The 18807-nt window shown below is 33.0% G+C and overlaps 1 protein-coding gene across 1 annotated transcript in view; it reads right to left on the bottom strand.

The window, feature by feature from the left end:
• Positions 1-897: 897 nt before the first annotated feature.
• LOC106471228 (eukaryotic initiation factor 4A-II-like) overlaps positions 898-18807 on the bottom strand; it is a 35608-nt gene continuing 17698 nt past the window's right edge. The window contains exons 2-4 of the mRNA XM_022399853.1: positions 9217-9307; positions 1652-1784; positions 898-923 (exon numbers count right to left, since the gene is read on the bottom strand). Coding sequence (XP_022255561.1) covers positions 898-923; positions 1652-1784; positions 9217-9307 — 250 coding nt within the window. The remainder of the gene's footprint in view (positions 924-1651; positions 1785-9216; positions 9308-18807) is intronic.

Genomic DNA, 18807 nt, shown 5'->3' with positions numbered 1-18807 from the left:
CAAAACTTTGTCGAAACGTTGTACATTTGCTGTTATGTTAAACTTATATTAAAGTTTTTCTTCATTACCCATTCAAGCCGTCTCCAGCCATTATCTAGTCCCTGGTGAAGGGCCTCAGATATGAAATAAGAAGAAAACAGATAGTGAAGGGATAAAGCAAGAAGAAGGTGAAGATAGAGAAGTGAGCCCTAGTAAGGAGTACAGGAGACATAGGGTCCACACCCAAGCAGGCAGAAGAAATTCCAGGAATTGATTATCCAAGAAGACAAAATGGGAGCTACCATATGCCATGTTAAAAAAATCATGGAAATGAGGAGAATAAGATAGGGAAGAGTAGGAATGATGCTGAGGCAAGAACATCTCAGCAAAGATACTTAAGTCCCTCAACAGTGAACAATGAGGCGCAATCAAAACCAGAGATTGGAAAGAGCTGGACAAAAATGTCAAATTCATGGTCGGGGCTCAGGAATATAGAACACACAGTAGATAGAGGAACTGGGAAGGAAGGTGAAGTCCAGTACCTGTGAAAGTTGGTGGTAACATTTTCCACAGACAAAGAACCTCCAGCACCCATAAGCATGGTAGAAGCTGCATGGAGATCCAAGACATTATGTTGTACAGTTTCTTGGGTTTTGCAAATAACCACAGTAAAAGACATTGAACTAATTTCATTCCAGATGAAATTTTGACTTCGTGAACAGAGCTAGTACCTCAGGAGGATGAAGACACAGAAATGGGAGGTGGAAGGGTTGGTAAACAATGTGGAAAATAATCCTAATACAGCTTGTAGCATAAGACTGTTTAGAAATGAAAAAAAAGTGAGAAATGAAATTATAAATCTCACAAAAGTTAAAAACGAAGGATGGGCATGCACTAAAAGAACAACAGTCAGGGCTATTACTGCATGATTATTACATCATGTCCTAGCTCTGTTCATGTTAAAATGTGGTTTAAGTGGGAGATAGTTCAAGGCTAATGATGTGCAGAAAATCTCAATGGCAGGCATGCAAGAAATACCTATTGTGTGCAGAAAAGTAAATGGATTGTTTTGGAATATGCACTTTCTACGTGTCCAATAGCAATGCTAGAGAGAATTATAGATTTCTCATATGGTAAGGACATGTCAATGTGGGTTGAACAAATATAGATATCTCGGTAAAGCAATAAGAGGTAGAAATTTTATATTTTGGCTTTTAAATATCTGAATTATTTTCTTCCAATTGGTTGAAAAAATTGAAAAAGTTATAAAAAAAGAAAAATACATATAAAGGAAAAGACAGAATGCCACTATGTTATGTAACTTAGAGATGCAGATTGAGAACATATTTAAATTTTCCTTTTGAAATTAAGAAATTAAAACTAAGATAACATGAAAATTTCAATTACAACTTACATTTTGATTCCAAGTTTATTAACGTATATTGATAATACAGTAGCTTAATTAAATAATGAATGCAATTCTGACCCTCCCTGTCCGCAGAGTTAATTAAGCTGATAAATTTATTCTGATAAGCACACTGTGCTCCACATCTTCAAAATATTTCACAAATTAAATTTATTGCAACTATAACATATTTGTGGAGTGTATATATTTTTCTATTATCATAATGGAAAACACAAAAAACTATCATAAAAACATAAATGAACACACCTTTGATACAAGGGATAATAGCCCTCTGTTGAATAGCTGATGGTTTCTCAAAACCATATGCATATATACCTCTCAAAAGCTCTTCACGCAGATTCATGTCATCGAAATTGTCGACAACTTCATCCCAGTTACTCTGTAACAGAACATGTAAAATATATATATATATATATATAAATTTTTAAAAAAAAGTGTTTTTTCTTATTCAGTTAACTACACCTTGGTTGTGCCCTACTTATGATTTAAGTAATGCCCGTCCATGAAATATCACAAGAATAATCATTATTTATTCTCGGAATTTAAAATGTATGTTCTTTTCGCCAATTGTCAAAATAAAATGGCTTTCAGCTATATTTCTTAATAGTATAAATATATACTATGTTGTTGTTGGGCTTAAGATTCTTCTACAGTAAGTGTCTGTGACTTGTTAGTGATAAATTCAAAGACAAATAAACTTCATGCACTTCACTTGTTTTCAAAATAATATATATATATATATATATATTCAGAACAAGTTAAATGTATGTACAATAAATTCTTCAACACTATAGATATTTTAGACATTTCATAAATACTATATATGTAGTTCTCTCCTTTTTCAAAAGTCCACTTAGGCCTATTCAATTACTTTAGAATTTCAGTTAACAGGACAAACTATCTTCTCTATTACCATTGCACTAGTATTCTGTGCGTGATTCACTTACAATTGTGGCATGAGTTACCGTAATTGTTTGGTCTTCTTTCTTTTGAAGATCATCTGCTCCTTTTGTTAAAGTGCACTCAGGCTGATTCAATTACTTTAGAACCATGCTTTGATGGAATAAATTATTATTCTTATCTCCTTTTCTACTGTTAGTCTTACTCTAACATATTAAACATTAGTCCTATCACTTCCACGCCGAACCTTTCCTTTTGTAACTTTACTTTCTTCTGCTATTATCTGTCTGCTGTTTCTGTTCATCTCATGCTATTTATATCTTTATCACTTAATTGTCTGTCTGCCTTCTATATTCTCGACGTCAATGTATTGCACGTGACATTCAATAGTCTCAACATCAATGAATGATTAACAAAACCTTCCACAATCGTCTGCCCTTAACTCTTATTATAACAAAAACTAAACAATAATAAAATATTCACTCACAAAAATAAATAAATAAATAAATAACATCTAAACTAAACAGTTTTTATATCATGACAGTTACATAGGATTAAATTGCAAGAGTAATTCTTAATGTTTTTTAAACTTTTTACATTATAAGCAACTTTAACCTTTTTTGAAAATAAAAAGGTTCATGCTGTCAGTTAAACACATAATTTTGGATTTACAAATTTATGCTTAAAGTTCCTTTTCTTTGAATTATAAAATTTTATTTTTCAAACAAGTAAAATATTTTTTCACCACACAGATGGCAATATTTCTATTTTTAAATAGCATTTAATAAGAAATCAAAATCAAAAAGCTTTCTTTCTTTCATTGCCAACCACATAGCTTATGTATGTATGCATGTTAAAAATGATGCATGTCTTAACTTTCAGAAAGTCTTAATTAAGATGGCTCCAAAACTTTTAATCAGTAAGTTCAAAATTTGATGGAAAATTATCTTGCCATTAGAAAGCATATAAAGGCTTTAAATGGCCATTTCTACAACTGTGAAGATGTAGCTAGTGTGGTCCAAAAGGTGTATATTTTTAAGCCATTGATGTTCATTATTTATGTCAATGAATTCAATAGCTACCTGACCAGCTTGCTCAAAATAACAACACAATATGAATGCTAAACCCATAGAAAATGTTCCCTTAATTTACGATACCAATAGTCTCAGTGAGTGAACAGATATCTGCAACACAGTTTCAACTATATCCTTTCAGGAAGGGAATTTTTATGAAATTATTCCTTATCCAAAAGGAACACTGTCCTTATAATCATTGAAAAATGCCTAAAACCTTTGGCTCATTCTGATGTGGATGTGGACAGAGGGATAGTTATGATGACCAACAATAATTTTATCTTATTTTTAGTAATATATTATTTACATCCAATAGAAAGCCAAGGTTTTACTCTATCAAATGGTGTATTATATTATGTTGTTCTCCCTACATAACTGTCAATTTCACCTTCAGTCCAAGCAGGTTTCCCGCAGGAAAGAAATTGACGAGGTCAGTCAAAGTGACCAAACTTATAAAAACTATAATAAAGTTAAGGTAGAGAAATGATGAATTTACAAAATGATGAACAATAAGGACTAGCTGTACTTTTAAAGAACAAGTTTGGATCTAGACTTTCAGATCTTACACTTATGTTTGAGTTTTATTTCCAACCCTATCATAACACCATTCACAAATACCTCTAATGAGAAGTTTATCCAAGTCAATTTTAATTCTGAACACTAGGAAATTTTCAAACATTATATTTTTTATAGCATACATTTTTGCAGATGGGTGTTATTCTGTTAATTATTTTTCCATGATGTTTTTAAAATGTCTGCATTTTTGTTTCCAACAGCCCAAAAGTGCATACAAAACTGTATTGCTTCATCAGAGTTTTGAATTTTTTGTAGATTAATCAGAATGAGCCATGATGAAAAACAAGATGTAGTACCGAACATAATGATGGTGAGTCATGGTATGGTGTCAGTAAATGAGCTAGAGAAAAACAAAATAACAATAACTGGCTAGAGCTTAAGGACCATAAGATGTATTTGAATCTGAAATGTGCAGTCTGCCAGGGCAAAAAACCTCCAGAGGGAATGCCTTGGGATATGTTGGATTATGACAATATGATCCATCTGGGCAAAAACATCCAGTGGAAGTGCTTGCATAAAAATTTGAGATTAACACGTGTGATCCACCCAGGCAAAAACATCCAGTAGAAGTGCTTGCATAAAAATTTGAGATCAACACGTGTGATCCATCCAGGGGAATCACCATGGAGTATGTCAGATTATACCAAGTGCAGTCCATGTGGACAAAAACATCCAGTGGCAACTACTTGCATAAGATATAGATATCAACAACAAATGAGGTCTGCCTGGGCAATACCCAGAAGGAAGCACCTTGGATACTTAGGATTATGCCAACTTTGATCTGCCTAGGCAAAAAACATCCAGGGGAAGCACCTTAGGTTACGTCATATTATGCCAAGTGTGATCCATCTAGGCAAAAAACATCCAGTGGAAGTGCCTTGCCTAAGAAATATGATCAACAAGTGTAGTCTCCCTGGGCAAAAAATATTTGGGGAAAGCACCTTGGATACTGAATATTATTGTATAATTCACTGTTTAGTACTATAATGATTATAACAACTATAGTCCTCTTCTTGCCAAGTGGGTACACATGGGCCAAAAAGCTTTATTTTGTTGTTCAAAACCCACTCGGGAGGAAACCTCCACAGTCCACCACTCCAGTGACTTGGAAACAGAAGTGGTAAAGACTCCTGTGTTCCATAATAAGAGAGAGGGGGGGGATTACACATTAGGAGTACAGAGGAATAACACATCAGAGACATTGCAATGGATGCCTGTGATTCCCGATTTTGAAAAACAGATAGACCCCTATTGTAGGAATCATGGGTCAGTAGGGATGGGCAGAAACCCCCATCTGCTCTACTCATGGTGTTTCATGAGTGACAGTCCTTTATAAATGAAACTAATAACTTTTTGTGAAAAACAAAACAAAAAACAATATAGAAGCATGTACCACCAGACAGGCTGCCAGCGGTCTTACAGAAACACTCCATCTCAACAGTGAGCATTATAGAATTATTCATATCTAGTACAAATATAATAAGAAACATACCTGACCAGACAACACCCACCACTAGGTGGGATCCTGAAATATGATATGTATCAACTAAAAATATATAGGAAAGTAATATGTCGACTTATCCCAGGCAAAGACAAACGTGTAGAATCACCATAGGGGGAAGACAATACCTGCCCGAGGAAGACACAGTCAGGTCGTGCAGATAATGTGCAATGAATGTATTGAGAGTTGTCCATATCACAGCCTGAATGATCTCCTCCAAAGGCCGGCAAAGATGAGCAGTTAAATGCACAGTTAGATAAAGAATTGGGTGTAAAAAACACTGTGCAGATGGCGACCTTCCATGGACAAGTCGGAATACACCAGTCGTATGAGTTGACAAATCCAACCAGTGAGTGCAATAGGGGACAGATCACGAGACACAGAGGAAATCTTGGAACAAATAGACAGGAATGATAACATGAAAGGAGGCAGTAAGAGCCACATAACATCTCAGGGAATAAACCAGACAAAGAAGTCTATCCAGAATTGAACGGGAGTACATGTGGGAAATGGAAGGTAAGGAAATAGGAGAGAATGCCAAACCACCTACCCAAGCAGCAGATATCTAGGGAAGGAAAGCTCGATCAGGATAGAGAATAACATAAGAGGAAGGGATGCAGGAAACATCCAAGGATGGGAAGGAGCAGAAGCCACAGCAAACGGACCAAGGTCTGAAGGTAGACCACTGCCTCTGGTACACAGACAAGGAGAAAGGTCGAATGGAATGGGAAAGGAAAGAAGCAACATGAGGGGGTAAGTCCCTGAGCTGAGACAAGGGACCAGATAAAAATCCACTCATGAAGATGGAGTTTGATGACACCAGAATGAACTAAATCCAATTGCAGTTGTTGGAGGAGAGACTGGGGCAGGGGATGTCACTCTAGCCAGGGCAGAGGGAACCACCAGAATGAACTAAATCCAATTGCAGTTGTTGGAGGTGAGACTGGGGCAGGGGATGTCACTCTAGTAAGGGCCAGGGCAGAGGGAACCACATCTAAGCAGACTAATATGGAACAATGAGCAGGACATGACAAAGAGTAGTCTGGATAAGGGAAAAGACTCTGGAGAAGAGTCTGATTGGAGGATAGGCATATGAGGGAAGACCCCTCCAATCCTGACTGAATGCATCTACTTCCAGAGCTGAAGGGTGTAGAACCAAAGACCAAAATGTAGGAATTTTGGCATTCCAGTGATTGGCAAACACCTATATATGTGGTGTTCCCAGTTGAGAGCACACCCACCAAAATACCCATAGAAGAGACCACTCTCTGGGGAGAAACTGATTGGGTCGAGATAAGTGATCAGCCACCATATTCATAATGCCAGGAACGTAACACACCAAGAGCATCATGTAGTGGTCATGGGCCCAGTAAATATCCAGAGTCTGAAATCACAGAAATCTGGATCTGACTCCCCCTTGCTTGGTGATATAACTGATGACAGTGGATTAACTGGAATGAACCATAACCACTCACCCCTCAGAAATTGGAGGAAATGATACAGAGCCCAACAAAATGCCAAAAGTTCCAGGATGTTGAAAATGGAAAGTAACCTCCTTGATCAACCATTGACTGGTAATCTCTTGGGAATTGAGGAAAGCCCTCAATCCACCAAGGAAGCATCAATAAACAGATGAAACTCTGGACAAGGTGGAGGAATAATAACCCCTACTGTGGTCAGTTCCCTTTTGAACCACCCAGCAAGGTTGGCCCTGATCACAAGGGGAAGTGTAATAGGATGGTTCATGGGAGAAGTTCCACTGGTCAAGAAATGTCCACTGAAGGGAACACAAGAGCTCAACCCAAGGGTATGAGAGCTTCCAAGGAAGCCCACATCCCCAAAAGAGATTTATTATAATTAGCAGAAGGTATCTTGCTTGAAATGGAGAAATCTAGTTTTCTTGTTACCATAAGAGTGTTGGATAAGGCTTCATGTGCAGTATGTAATGTTAGCAAAGTTTTGTAAAAAGAAAACCTAAACCTGTCATCAGTTCCTCAGCTGTTGGATCTACGATAGCACATTTAAGATATACAGGGACTCAATGTGCCCATTTCAGTAAAGAGAATTCTATTGCTATAGCTGTCAGAGTTCTTAAAACAAAGGCTTCTGGTGCATGGCCGATTCTTCAAAATAAGCCAGAAAATCAAACTTTTGAAAATGCTAAACAAATTTTTGACAAAAGGAGCACCAATTCAATGATCAAGCAGCCTTCTTCATCAGTGTATGCAAATTAATAAAGATTACATTTAAATATCATAACCAATAATAAAAAATATATCATTGTAAACTTATGGAGTCAAGTATTTTAAAGAAGAACAATATTTTCCACCTGGTCGATTTTAATTCATTATTCCCCACCATCATATTTTTCCCCCTGCATGGTTGTATTTCCTTAGATAGTTAATTATTAACTTTTAAAATGGAAAAGATAATTTTGGACCACCCTGTACTTTGAAGAAGGGGGATTTGAAAAAAATAATCCAATGTACAAAATATGTAGAAACAAGATATTCACTTGATTTTTTTAAGTGCAGAGTGTTAATCAAAGTAAATTATTTGACATATTAATAACTCATAAATACATATAAATGATGTTGCAGAACACTTTGGCAAAAGCCACATCAATAATACGAATAACCCTATTTTAAAAATCAAATTCCTCACAAACACAAGATCTTACAATGACAGAAAATTTAAAGAAGCATATTTTATTCAATCCTTAAACTCAACGGCAAATAGAAATACAGGTCAGCCACTTTAAATTATTCTCACTAATAGGACCCTTACTTAAATTTTAAAAATTAATATAACATAAAAAAATTTAACTTTATTATCTTTTACAATTTAACAAACAATTTATAGATTTTATTATGTAATGTCTCACATATTTTGTTATATATTAATTCTATTATTCATGAAAATATAACAATAACAAAGGAGTTTATTTTACAGACACATTTTTATTGTCCAATTCATGTGTCATACTTTGAGACTAATGTATAAGTATTTACTCATTGTTCTATAGCCAAATTTGTTTATACAGTTAAGCTATGTTTTCCTATAACCTAAAAATATAGCATAAAAATGTCTATATTTACTTTTTAAGCAACAGAGCCTAATCTAAAACATGTTAAAAAGTTTCGTTCTAACGCAGTTTGATTGTTGTCTTATATTACATGTTTTGAGATGACCCAGTGCAATTTATTGAATACTAGTTATAAATAAGCCTATTTATATACCATTTTTATCAGTTTTTGTATTACATTGTACCCTAATGAAGATGCAAGTAATAATATTTGTATGATAAAGTATTACTTCTTTTTAAGACAAAATTCCTTTCCATTTTATCAAATACTCAAGATTTGTTCTTTCAAATACATTCTCTTATGCAATTGCAGATTTCAAGGTAAAATGTATTTCTTCTTCAAAAAAGTATAGTAATTTTCACTTTTTGCTTTACATCTGGCACTTGTTCATACATTTTCCAATAATCAGTTTGTCACTAAGGCAATCTAAATGTGCATTTTCATAATGGAAGAAACACTATACTTCAAATTCCCTGCAGTTAATCCCGTGTTAACTGTGTTTTTTAACCCATTAGAAAGATTACATCAAAACAAAAATAAAATGAATATGAAGAAATGGAGAGTTTCACCACTAAATGATCTTGTAAAGTTGGTAAAAAAAAATGTTACTAATTACAGAATATTTATATTTCTGGTCTTCAGTTCTGCGTGTTTTGATTTTTTAACAATACTTACCTCAATATTTCCATCAGGTTCCATACCAGCTGGTCCATCATAGTCATGACTTTGGTTTTGATCTGCTCGATCCCAATTATCTGGTCCATTTCTACAATATACAAAAAAAAAAAGAGCCTTAATATTAAAGTGCACTCATTAAACATATTAATACTGGCAAACATTCAATTCCATGCCTCCAGCTGTAATTCTTATAACAATCATTATATTAACATTTTTAATCCTTTGGTTACTGGGTCCTCACAACACAAGGACGATGTAACAAACTCTTGCCATATTTCATTATAAAAATAAAATTAGTGGATGAAACTGCTCGAAATTTGACAGGAACTTTCCTAAATGCACATAGTTTCAAAAAATATTTTATTTTGATTTTTTCTACTATTTCTACAAAAAATTCATTATTTATTGTACTTATTTGCACTTAGACTCTGAATAGTTCAAGTGCAATGTGATTTTCAAGTTAAGTATAAAAATACTTTTTTCTATCTTACAGTTTTCAAATTTTATTTGCATAACCTCTAGAACCTCCTAAATGAATACCAAAAGTTTTTTTAAGTTAAATGTATATATTTAATTTTTCACATTCTACATCACTAACTGTAGCTATTATCATTAATGTAGAGTGCAATGATATGTTTAAAATTAAGAAACAGAAATATGTTTATACCTTTTAACCCTTACTCGAATAATCTTAAAATACCTTCTTTGGGTTATATGCATAATCTCACATCTTCACCTTTTCACTTATAGTTAATTTTTAAAGTATTATTTTCCTTTTCTGTCCTTTACAGTTTATTGTTCATCTTGATACATGTCAATAGGTGTCCCCAGGCAACATAGCTGTATCATCAGCAGATATTTTAGCCTTTGGCAAAATGTTTTTGCACTTGCTTAGTGACCTAAGCTTCACAGAGCAAAAATAAATTTGAGTTGTATTAAAAAAATTATTAGACTTTCCAAGTATGAATTTTAAAGCATAAATAATACACAAATAACTAAAATGTAAAAGCAAAACCTAAATACAATTTAACTGTCTAAGAAACTGATATGTAGCAAGGTGTGAAATACTGAAAAGTGCTAGCAAGGGCAAAACTGTAACAATGCTAAGAGTGGTTTGATACACTTCTTAAAGAATACTGAGCACCAGTTTTAAAATAACCCTTGTGAGAACGTAGCTTAAAATTAGCTCATTCTATTGGTTATAAACAGTTACGTCAAGTAAGTACACATAGCCTGTAAATTTCAAGTGTAAGTATAGAAGGTGGGTGTGGTTACTGTTGGGGGAGAGAATATTTATTTCTTGTGCTCTTCCAAATTGACTCAAATAAACTTGAAACTTTGATGGGTAAATAGCACTATAGGAGTAGAATTCAGTAAACACATACGCTGAGGATGTGCTATTATTCAAGTAATAGAGATAAAAAGTTAAGATCTGTGAACGCTCATGTGTTACATGACAACAAAACAGAAGTTAAAGATTTTTCTTTAAGGTTTCTTTTGAAATAAACAAATAAAAACTTAGATAACATAAGACTGAGCTATAACGCACAAGATAATACTTAAACTTTATTAAAATACATTGATAGTATAGTGGTTTAACTAAATTTTGAATGTAATTCAGTAAAAGCTCATGACATGTGCATAAAGGAGTTTAAAAATTGCACAATAATTAAAAGGTTAAACACAGAATTAATACACTAATTGTTTTGCTTACCTGATGTACACATTACATGCAACCCTTTTTTGTAAGTTAAAGGGGTATTGTTTCCAGTGGCATAAATGTCATTTTTGATTAATCAACAACATATACAGAACATAATAACCAGAAAAATCAAGACTATTTACACCATTGAGATCACACTTCCACCCAGTTAAAGTAAGTCAGAAGAAAATGAAGTTAGACTGCATGATTGTTAGTTTAGGGGTAATATGTGAAGAATAATTTGTCTGGTCAAAGGGTGTTCTAAAGTAATTGAACCTGCCTGTGTACACTTTGGCAAAAGAAGACAATTATTTAAAGCTCTGGAGTGAACTTATCACCATTGTATTGTGATAAAAGAGGAGAGAATAAATAATTTGTCTTTTCAATTGGGTTATAAAGTAATTGAACCAGCCTATGTGGACTTTTGACGAAAAAGAGAATTATTTATTAAAGCTCGAGATTCAACTGTGGTAAATAAATTTTTGTACATACATTTAACTTCTTTTGAATATATATTATTTTAAAACAAATGGATTGTTTGCTGTCCATTTATTGTTGAAATTTATTGCCAAAAAGTCACAACACCTACTGTATAAACCTGACAGTATGCAATTGATAAAAATTTGTGTTGTTTGTATAGTTGTATAGGAATGAGGAGGTGAATTTAGTTTTGCTGTTTTGGTTTCTGTATCTGCACATATTTATAACACACGACAGAATAATCTAGAAATCTCTAGCCCTGTAGTAGCAACAATATTACACATAACTGGAAAAATTTTAAGCCTAATGCAACAATTAAACTATATACACAACATATTACTTGTGCAGTTATGGAACAAAATTTGTCATAACTATTGCTTTTAAAACAATCAACTTTTAACACTTTTATTATGAAAACTAAATACCGTATTGGCCCAATTAGAGAGCGATCTCGAATATAAGGTGACCCCCATTTTCAAAAACCATGATAAATAAAAAAATTGAGTGCTATAACGTCCTTTTTTAGGTCCATAAAATCAATATTATAACTGAACAGCCTGCAGGTGAATAAGTTGCAAGAATTAGCAATGACCTTGAGCAAACATCTGCATGCATAGATGGATGCTATCTGGACATTCGGGAATGCAACAAGCTAGAGTAGGGGGAAGGGGCCTGTGGCCAGCCGCAATTATAAGGCAACTATGAATTTTACAGCTTAATTATTAATCAAAAAACATTACCTTATAATCGGGCCAATACAGTAATCATTAAATATTAAATCACCAAATAATATCTCTTAAACTAAACAGTCTTGTATATCCAACACATACACCATGTCTTCAAGCAAATCACTCCAAATTCCATTCATAGCTTGATAGAAGTACGTAGCATATAGCTTCTACTTGTCATTTTTCAGTAAGCAAATAATTCTTTAAGTTTCTTTTTTAATTTCACAATAACAGTAACTATACATGAGGCTTTCAAATTACAAAGTACAATTATGAAAGATCTATCACATTTTAAGATAATTTCCAATAAGACTTTTTTCTGTAACACTGATGTCAATGTTCTTGAAAGAGAAGTTAAAACCTGAAATTGTAAAAGTTAAATATAAAAACTGTTTCATTTTAGTGATTCAAACATTCACAAGGTCTTCACTTTTTTTCAAACTAAATTCGATTTAATGTTTTACTCTCAAGAGACCAACAAAATGGTTTCACAAAGATGCTATCTTAGTGTTCAATAGTATAATTAACTTAAACATCCTTTTTCTAAGTCCACTTGAAATACCTTATCATTTAAAAATGTGTGACCATTTTTTCTCTCTCATTTCATTTGTTTTGTTTCTATAACAACTGCTAACTGCACATAGTTCTTTGTATTTTAGCATTCCTTATATATGTGATGGGCTTATATCCTTTTCCTAATACCAATTTTGTTAATTTTCTGTGATATATTCAAATAAGTTACAGTTCTTTAACCTATCAGTTATCAATGACAATTAAAGACTTCAATCACTCAAACAATTTAGAACAAATTGATCAATTTAAATATCTTAAGAACCTATAATGTGAGTAATTAAAATAAAAACATATACTAGTACGAGTTACAGCCAGATTTCAATTTCTTTCATTCAAAATAATTTCTCAAGATTTCTATATAAACATATGTTTAATTCAATATACTAAAATCCAACATTTTAGTTAATAGTAGTTACACTGCACAAATACACCACTGTGTGATTCTACAATTCTAATGTTATTTCATTATTGTTTTTAGTATTCATTTTAATTAACAAATTTGAAAATAGTGCTCTACAAGTTGCCAAAATGTGAATCTAATTTCCAAACTCCTCTCTCACCTCCACAATTACTAAAAAAAAAATTTAGCATGCCACTAAAGGCATAGTGACAAAAAAAGCCAACACACAACTACTTGGAAAGCAGACAATGGTACACAAAGTAGCTTGCAATTGTATTTTCAGTTTGTAATCACACAGAAATATTTATTCTAACATATTTTATTGTAATCTTTTTTGAAGTGGTCATATAAAACTGGAATTTTTTGAGCCACTCAGCAAGCTCACTTACAAATTAGAGCCGAAACACACTCTTTGGGAAATACCAACTTAGATAAATATGTAAAATAGATATATTCTATTTTCAAATTTATGCCACAAAATGTCATTTGTCAAGTTATGATTAATAATCAATAAAATCATGCAAGTCTAATTACTAACTAGTTACTTCTCTTTTTACTGTTTATATACCATTAGAAAATAATTACAAATTAAATTGTATCCTATACTCAGTGTACTAATCTACTGCTGAGGAACTAGATCTCATCACTAAAGGGACCTTAATCAACTAAACATTTTGGTAGTTTCAAGAGGGATGTACAGGTTTTGCCAAGTTCTGTGCTTGGTTGACTGTATTATCATCAATTAGTTGGATGTAAATGAGCAAGCTTCTTTTTTTGAGTGTTGTTCATGTACCACTATTTCAGAATTATCTCATTTCACTGTATAATCTTTGACATAATGGGCTACTGCAAACAGATTGATATTACAGAGTGTTGTGTATCTAGTCAGTCCAATTCTTAGATTTCAGGCAGCCCTTGAATTAACATATATTATTTATACATCATAGTTTAGTAATGGACATATTTTAGGTGATCCACCTAGAACACGATAGTTTTCTCTACAGAACCTCCTGACAACATCATCTGTAAATGTAGATCCAACAGTTGAAGATCTGTTGGATTGTTGAGTAACTTTTGTTACAAATGTTAAAAATTCTATTGTGGCATTAAGTGCTAAGTAAAAGCCATTTATGAACATGTTGCCTGTTACAGCTTTTAAAGCATGATACAAACCTTGATTCAAACATTTCCATAAGATTGTTTTGTTGTAAACAGCTAATCACACAAGTTATAATGTAATAGCAGTTTCAAAATGGGCTGGTGTCCTGTATTTTTACCCATCTATTATCAGTGTAGGGACCACTTACAAATGAATAAGTTTAAAGAAAAAAAATCACTGAAATCATTTTTCAATTTCCTTCATGAACATCCTTAAATTCATCACAAACAAGAGCAAATGTACAAACGTTACTTAAGGCACTTCTGATATTAGTTTCACTTGAGTGCATATTAATTCCTACAGAATGCTATGTATTATTCTGATCATGATTACAAATGTGGCAAAAAGAAAATGCAGGAATTTAAAATTTTTCCAGCCTTTAAAATGGAAAGACATAGGAGCTTCTGATTACAAAAACTATTGATCACATTTTATTATGTTTATTATTAACTATTACTAATCAAAGTTACAATCGATTTGTTACACTTTTATAGTATCTATGGATCTTAGAAGTCTTATGAACCCCAAATAAATATGAGCAATCCATCAATTCTACTATAGTGTTGTTCATTCAATAATAAGCTTGCAAAATAGAACTGATGTGGGGGATGACAAATTTTTTATGATATTTAATTTAACCTACATTCCAATGTGATTATACATTCTACAGTAAAGCCATGAACACCTGAATGATTTAATTAGATTTATAAGTAGTTCTGTGGTTCAATTATTACAAAATATTAAACTGGACCAATAAAAATTATGTCACCGAGACCGCACACCTATGGGGGTACCTCCTAAAATTAGCATGGTACCTTCTAACTGATTTTTAACTTAAAGCACTGTATATGGGCAGCAAGGAACTATTTGGTCCTTCAAGGTTGTCCATGTATACCCACCCAGTGCTTACCCTGCAAGTCAACATTGTTGACATTTTTGATTACTTAAACAACTGGCAATAAAAAATGGAGAGTAATTTTTTGTGAAACAAAAACTTTCACAAAATCTAACAAAACTTTGAATGAGGTATTTTATTTATCCACTACTATTATCACCTATATTATAATAAATAAAATCAACCACTACATGTGTGACAAATACATAAACTGCTGGAAATTCCACCTCTCATATTTTAGTTTGAATCACATGAAGGTTTGGCAATTAAAGTTTTTGTACAAATATCTCTGGGTATAAATTAACAATGGCCAAGGTGGTCACTGTCAGCCTTAGGAAAAGTAAAAATTTAAACCACCCTTTATTTATAAGAAAAATCATTGATTTCCTTCTCAAGTACCAGTATCCATTACGCTAATGGTAACTCATTCCATAAGCCAATAAACCTTTTATAAAAATAAAATTGTCTTAACTGGAGCTAATTCTGTCTTTTCCAAATCTTATGCTCATGTCTACTTGTGCTTTAGATGTAGTCAGTTCTGTATGTGACATGGAGACTGATGTTGGATACAAGTACTGTTGAAGATTAACTGTGATTTTGAGAAGTCTCACCCATACAAGTGAGGCTTCATATGAAAAGCTTAGAATTGAATTGCAAAAACTGAGTCACCAGAAGCAATTCAAGATTACTAGTAGGGACTTCTGCAATCCCTATATAAAGCTTAAGTACTCAATGTCAAAAAATAGTTATATGTAGTGGGTTTTTCTTAATATTTCTTACCTTCTGTATTATAAATCTTGTTCATTATAGAAACTACAGAATCTACGATGCCCATCTTTATGCTGTTAAAGTAGTTGGGTCTATGGTCAAGGTATTTAACCACATCTGCGAGCTTCCTGGAAACTTCTGTACAATACAATTTGTATGTCTTGGTGTCTATCACATCCTGGAATTTGTTTCTAACATACTGTCCTATTACAAATGTACTGCTAACATGTATGATTAAAATTCAGGTTAACAAGTGGCTGTTTTGAAGGATTTTAGGAATATAAGTATATGCTACTATTCAGCCACCTAAATCTTTGTAAAATAGCTCACCTGAAAGAACATATCTCAAGCTCAACTATAGGGAATATTGACAGAAACAGGATTTTTGTTCCCCCATATGCTGTATGGAAGTAAACAGTACCTGCTGAAATATTATATTATTAGGATGCAATTACAAGATGGCAGAGAAACTGATACTTGTTTTAATTTATGTGATATAAACAAGTTCTTAATAAAAGAGAGATGAAAAGACTGAGGATACACCAATGGTTGAAACCGCAAAGTGATGATTCCTCATGTATACAAGTGGTTCATGAAACTGAAGGGTAGTCACGTAAACAGAAGAGAAAAGCTGAAATAAAACTAGCCTTGAACTTCTGCAAACAATGAGACAACTGCAGGAGAAAAACAACATATGAAACCCTCAGAGATATTGTTCATGAAATTGATACAGTTTGTTTGTGCATACCATTATTCAGAGCCACTGCTGCTACAGCAGGATGTTTATGTGAAGAGTTCAAAGGATGTTTAATGTATCAAAAGAAACAGGACAGATATCTGCAATGACTTTGTGCAGCAATGCAATACCAATGAAGGTAGGGCTTGAAATTAGAAGTGACTATCTGGCAAAATACCGAGTTATAGTATTTACCCAGTGATGAACAAAGGGCACTGACACTGTTGTGCTGAAAGCACAACATTTATCACAAACACAGATCTAAAATTTGAAAGTATATCAGTGAGTTTGATAGTCTAGGCCTGCAATAGCAAAGTTTTTTTAAATATTGAATATATTATGTTTCATGTATTCAAACAACACACCCAAATACAAGTACTTCTTGTTTGTAAAAAACAAACTATTCAATATATATGTTATCATAATATCATGCTACAAGACCCGAAATGGTAAGTGATGACATTTTATAAGACGAGGTCATTAGTCATTGATAAATCTTTCTCAGTCTTTTGATGTGTGGATGATTTATAGAGAAAGTCAACTGCTTCACTCACCAAAATAAAAGAAAAGTCTTCATGTCTGGGGGTGGGTGGGGATATGTTGGAAAAATGTAATTGTTCTTAAAAAATGTAGAACATAACTTTCAGGTGTTTGCTCTTATGTAACACTGAACACAATCACAACAGTGCCGTAGGCAGCTGAATTTTGCCTGGAATAATGTATGCCACATTTTCCAACTAAGCTCTTCATATATATTATATTCATTTGTGTATTTTAGGATTTTTAACATTTCCTCATTAGAATTATATAACACATTACACACACATTCGAATTGATAATCAATTCATGTTTAAATTAATGCAGCCATTAACATTATTATTGTAAGCTACATTTTCAATGTTTTTATTTAGATGTTAGCTAAAGGGTGCAAGACATTAAATTGGTCCAAGAAAACCTACAAGTCAGGAATGTGGTGATTGAGAGACTTTACAAAGTTTCTATAAACAAGGTTAAATTATAAATACAAGTATCAGTGAGTCAGTCAGTATTAATCTGGTGAAGCATTCAGTTTCAATGAAGTATCTGGATCAATGTTAGTTAATTATCCTGTATGTTCAGTTACTCAGTTGATTAGCTGTGAAATTGTACAAGTTTATTTGTTTTATGTTAGTTGTAACACCATTAGTAAAGTAGCTCCATTTTAACATAATTTGAAAAGTTACTTAGGCCTACAAGTTACAAAACTGAACAAGTGAAAACAGCTTAATATAACATAATGTTTTAGGACAACATGGGACCTATTGGTCCATCTTGGCTGTCCAATCTTCTAAATTAAACTAAAACTATTAATAATTTTTTTTTTTAAATCTTAAAGACAGCCCTTATCATTCATATAATTATCAAGCTTTTTCTTAAACTCACTTAAATTTACTGCCACCACAATATCTGAAGGCAACCTATTACAAAGGCCAACCACCAGGTAAGAAAAATAAAACTGTCTTAGATGAAGATGACTCCTATCCTGCCAAAATTTATATTTGTGTACCCTAGTTCTACTATTCTCAATGTTAATATGAAAAAGATGATGCATCAACACTATCAATTCCCTTTAAAATCTTAAACACCTCAAATAGATCCCTTCTAACTCTTCTATTTCAAGAGAAAACAATTTGAGAGATTTCAACCACTCCTCGTATGAAAACTCCCTCCATCCAAGGCACCATTCTAGTAATCCTCCTCTGAACTCTTTCCAACAAATAAATGTCCTTCCTAAGGTAAGGAGCCCAAGACTGAGCACAATACTCTAAATGTGGCCTAACCAGTGACCTATACAATAAAATTATAACCTCTTTAAACTTCTTTGATAGATTGCTTATGCAAAGTATTCATGATGAAACTTAGTTAAATGGATGGCAGCTGTCTGTTCTAGAAACACAAGTATAGAAGATTTTCAAAATGTTGTTCTCAATACTTGTGTTTCAAGAACAGGCAGTTGCCATCCATTCAACTAAATTTCACCACTCTTTAGGCTTGTGTTCAGTATTTCTGCAGATACAGCCTAAAATCCAATTTGCCCTACCACTAGCAACAACACACTGCTTGGATGGCTTAAGAGACTGATCAACTATTACACCAAGATCCCTTTC

The sequence above is a fragment of the Limulus polyphemus genome, unplaced genomic scaffold, assembly GCF_000517525.1.
Source record: "Limulus polyphemus unplaced genomic scaffold, Limulus_polyphemus-2.1.2 Scaffold4482, whole genome shotgun sequence".
Classification (NCBI taxonomy): domain Eukaryota; kingdom Metazoa; phylum Arthropoda; class Merostomata; order Xiphosura; family Limulidae; genus Limulus; species Limulus polyphemus.
This window is presented reverse-complemented; position numbering and strand designations above follow the sequence as displayed.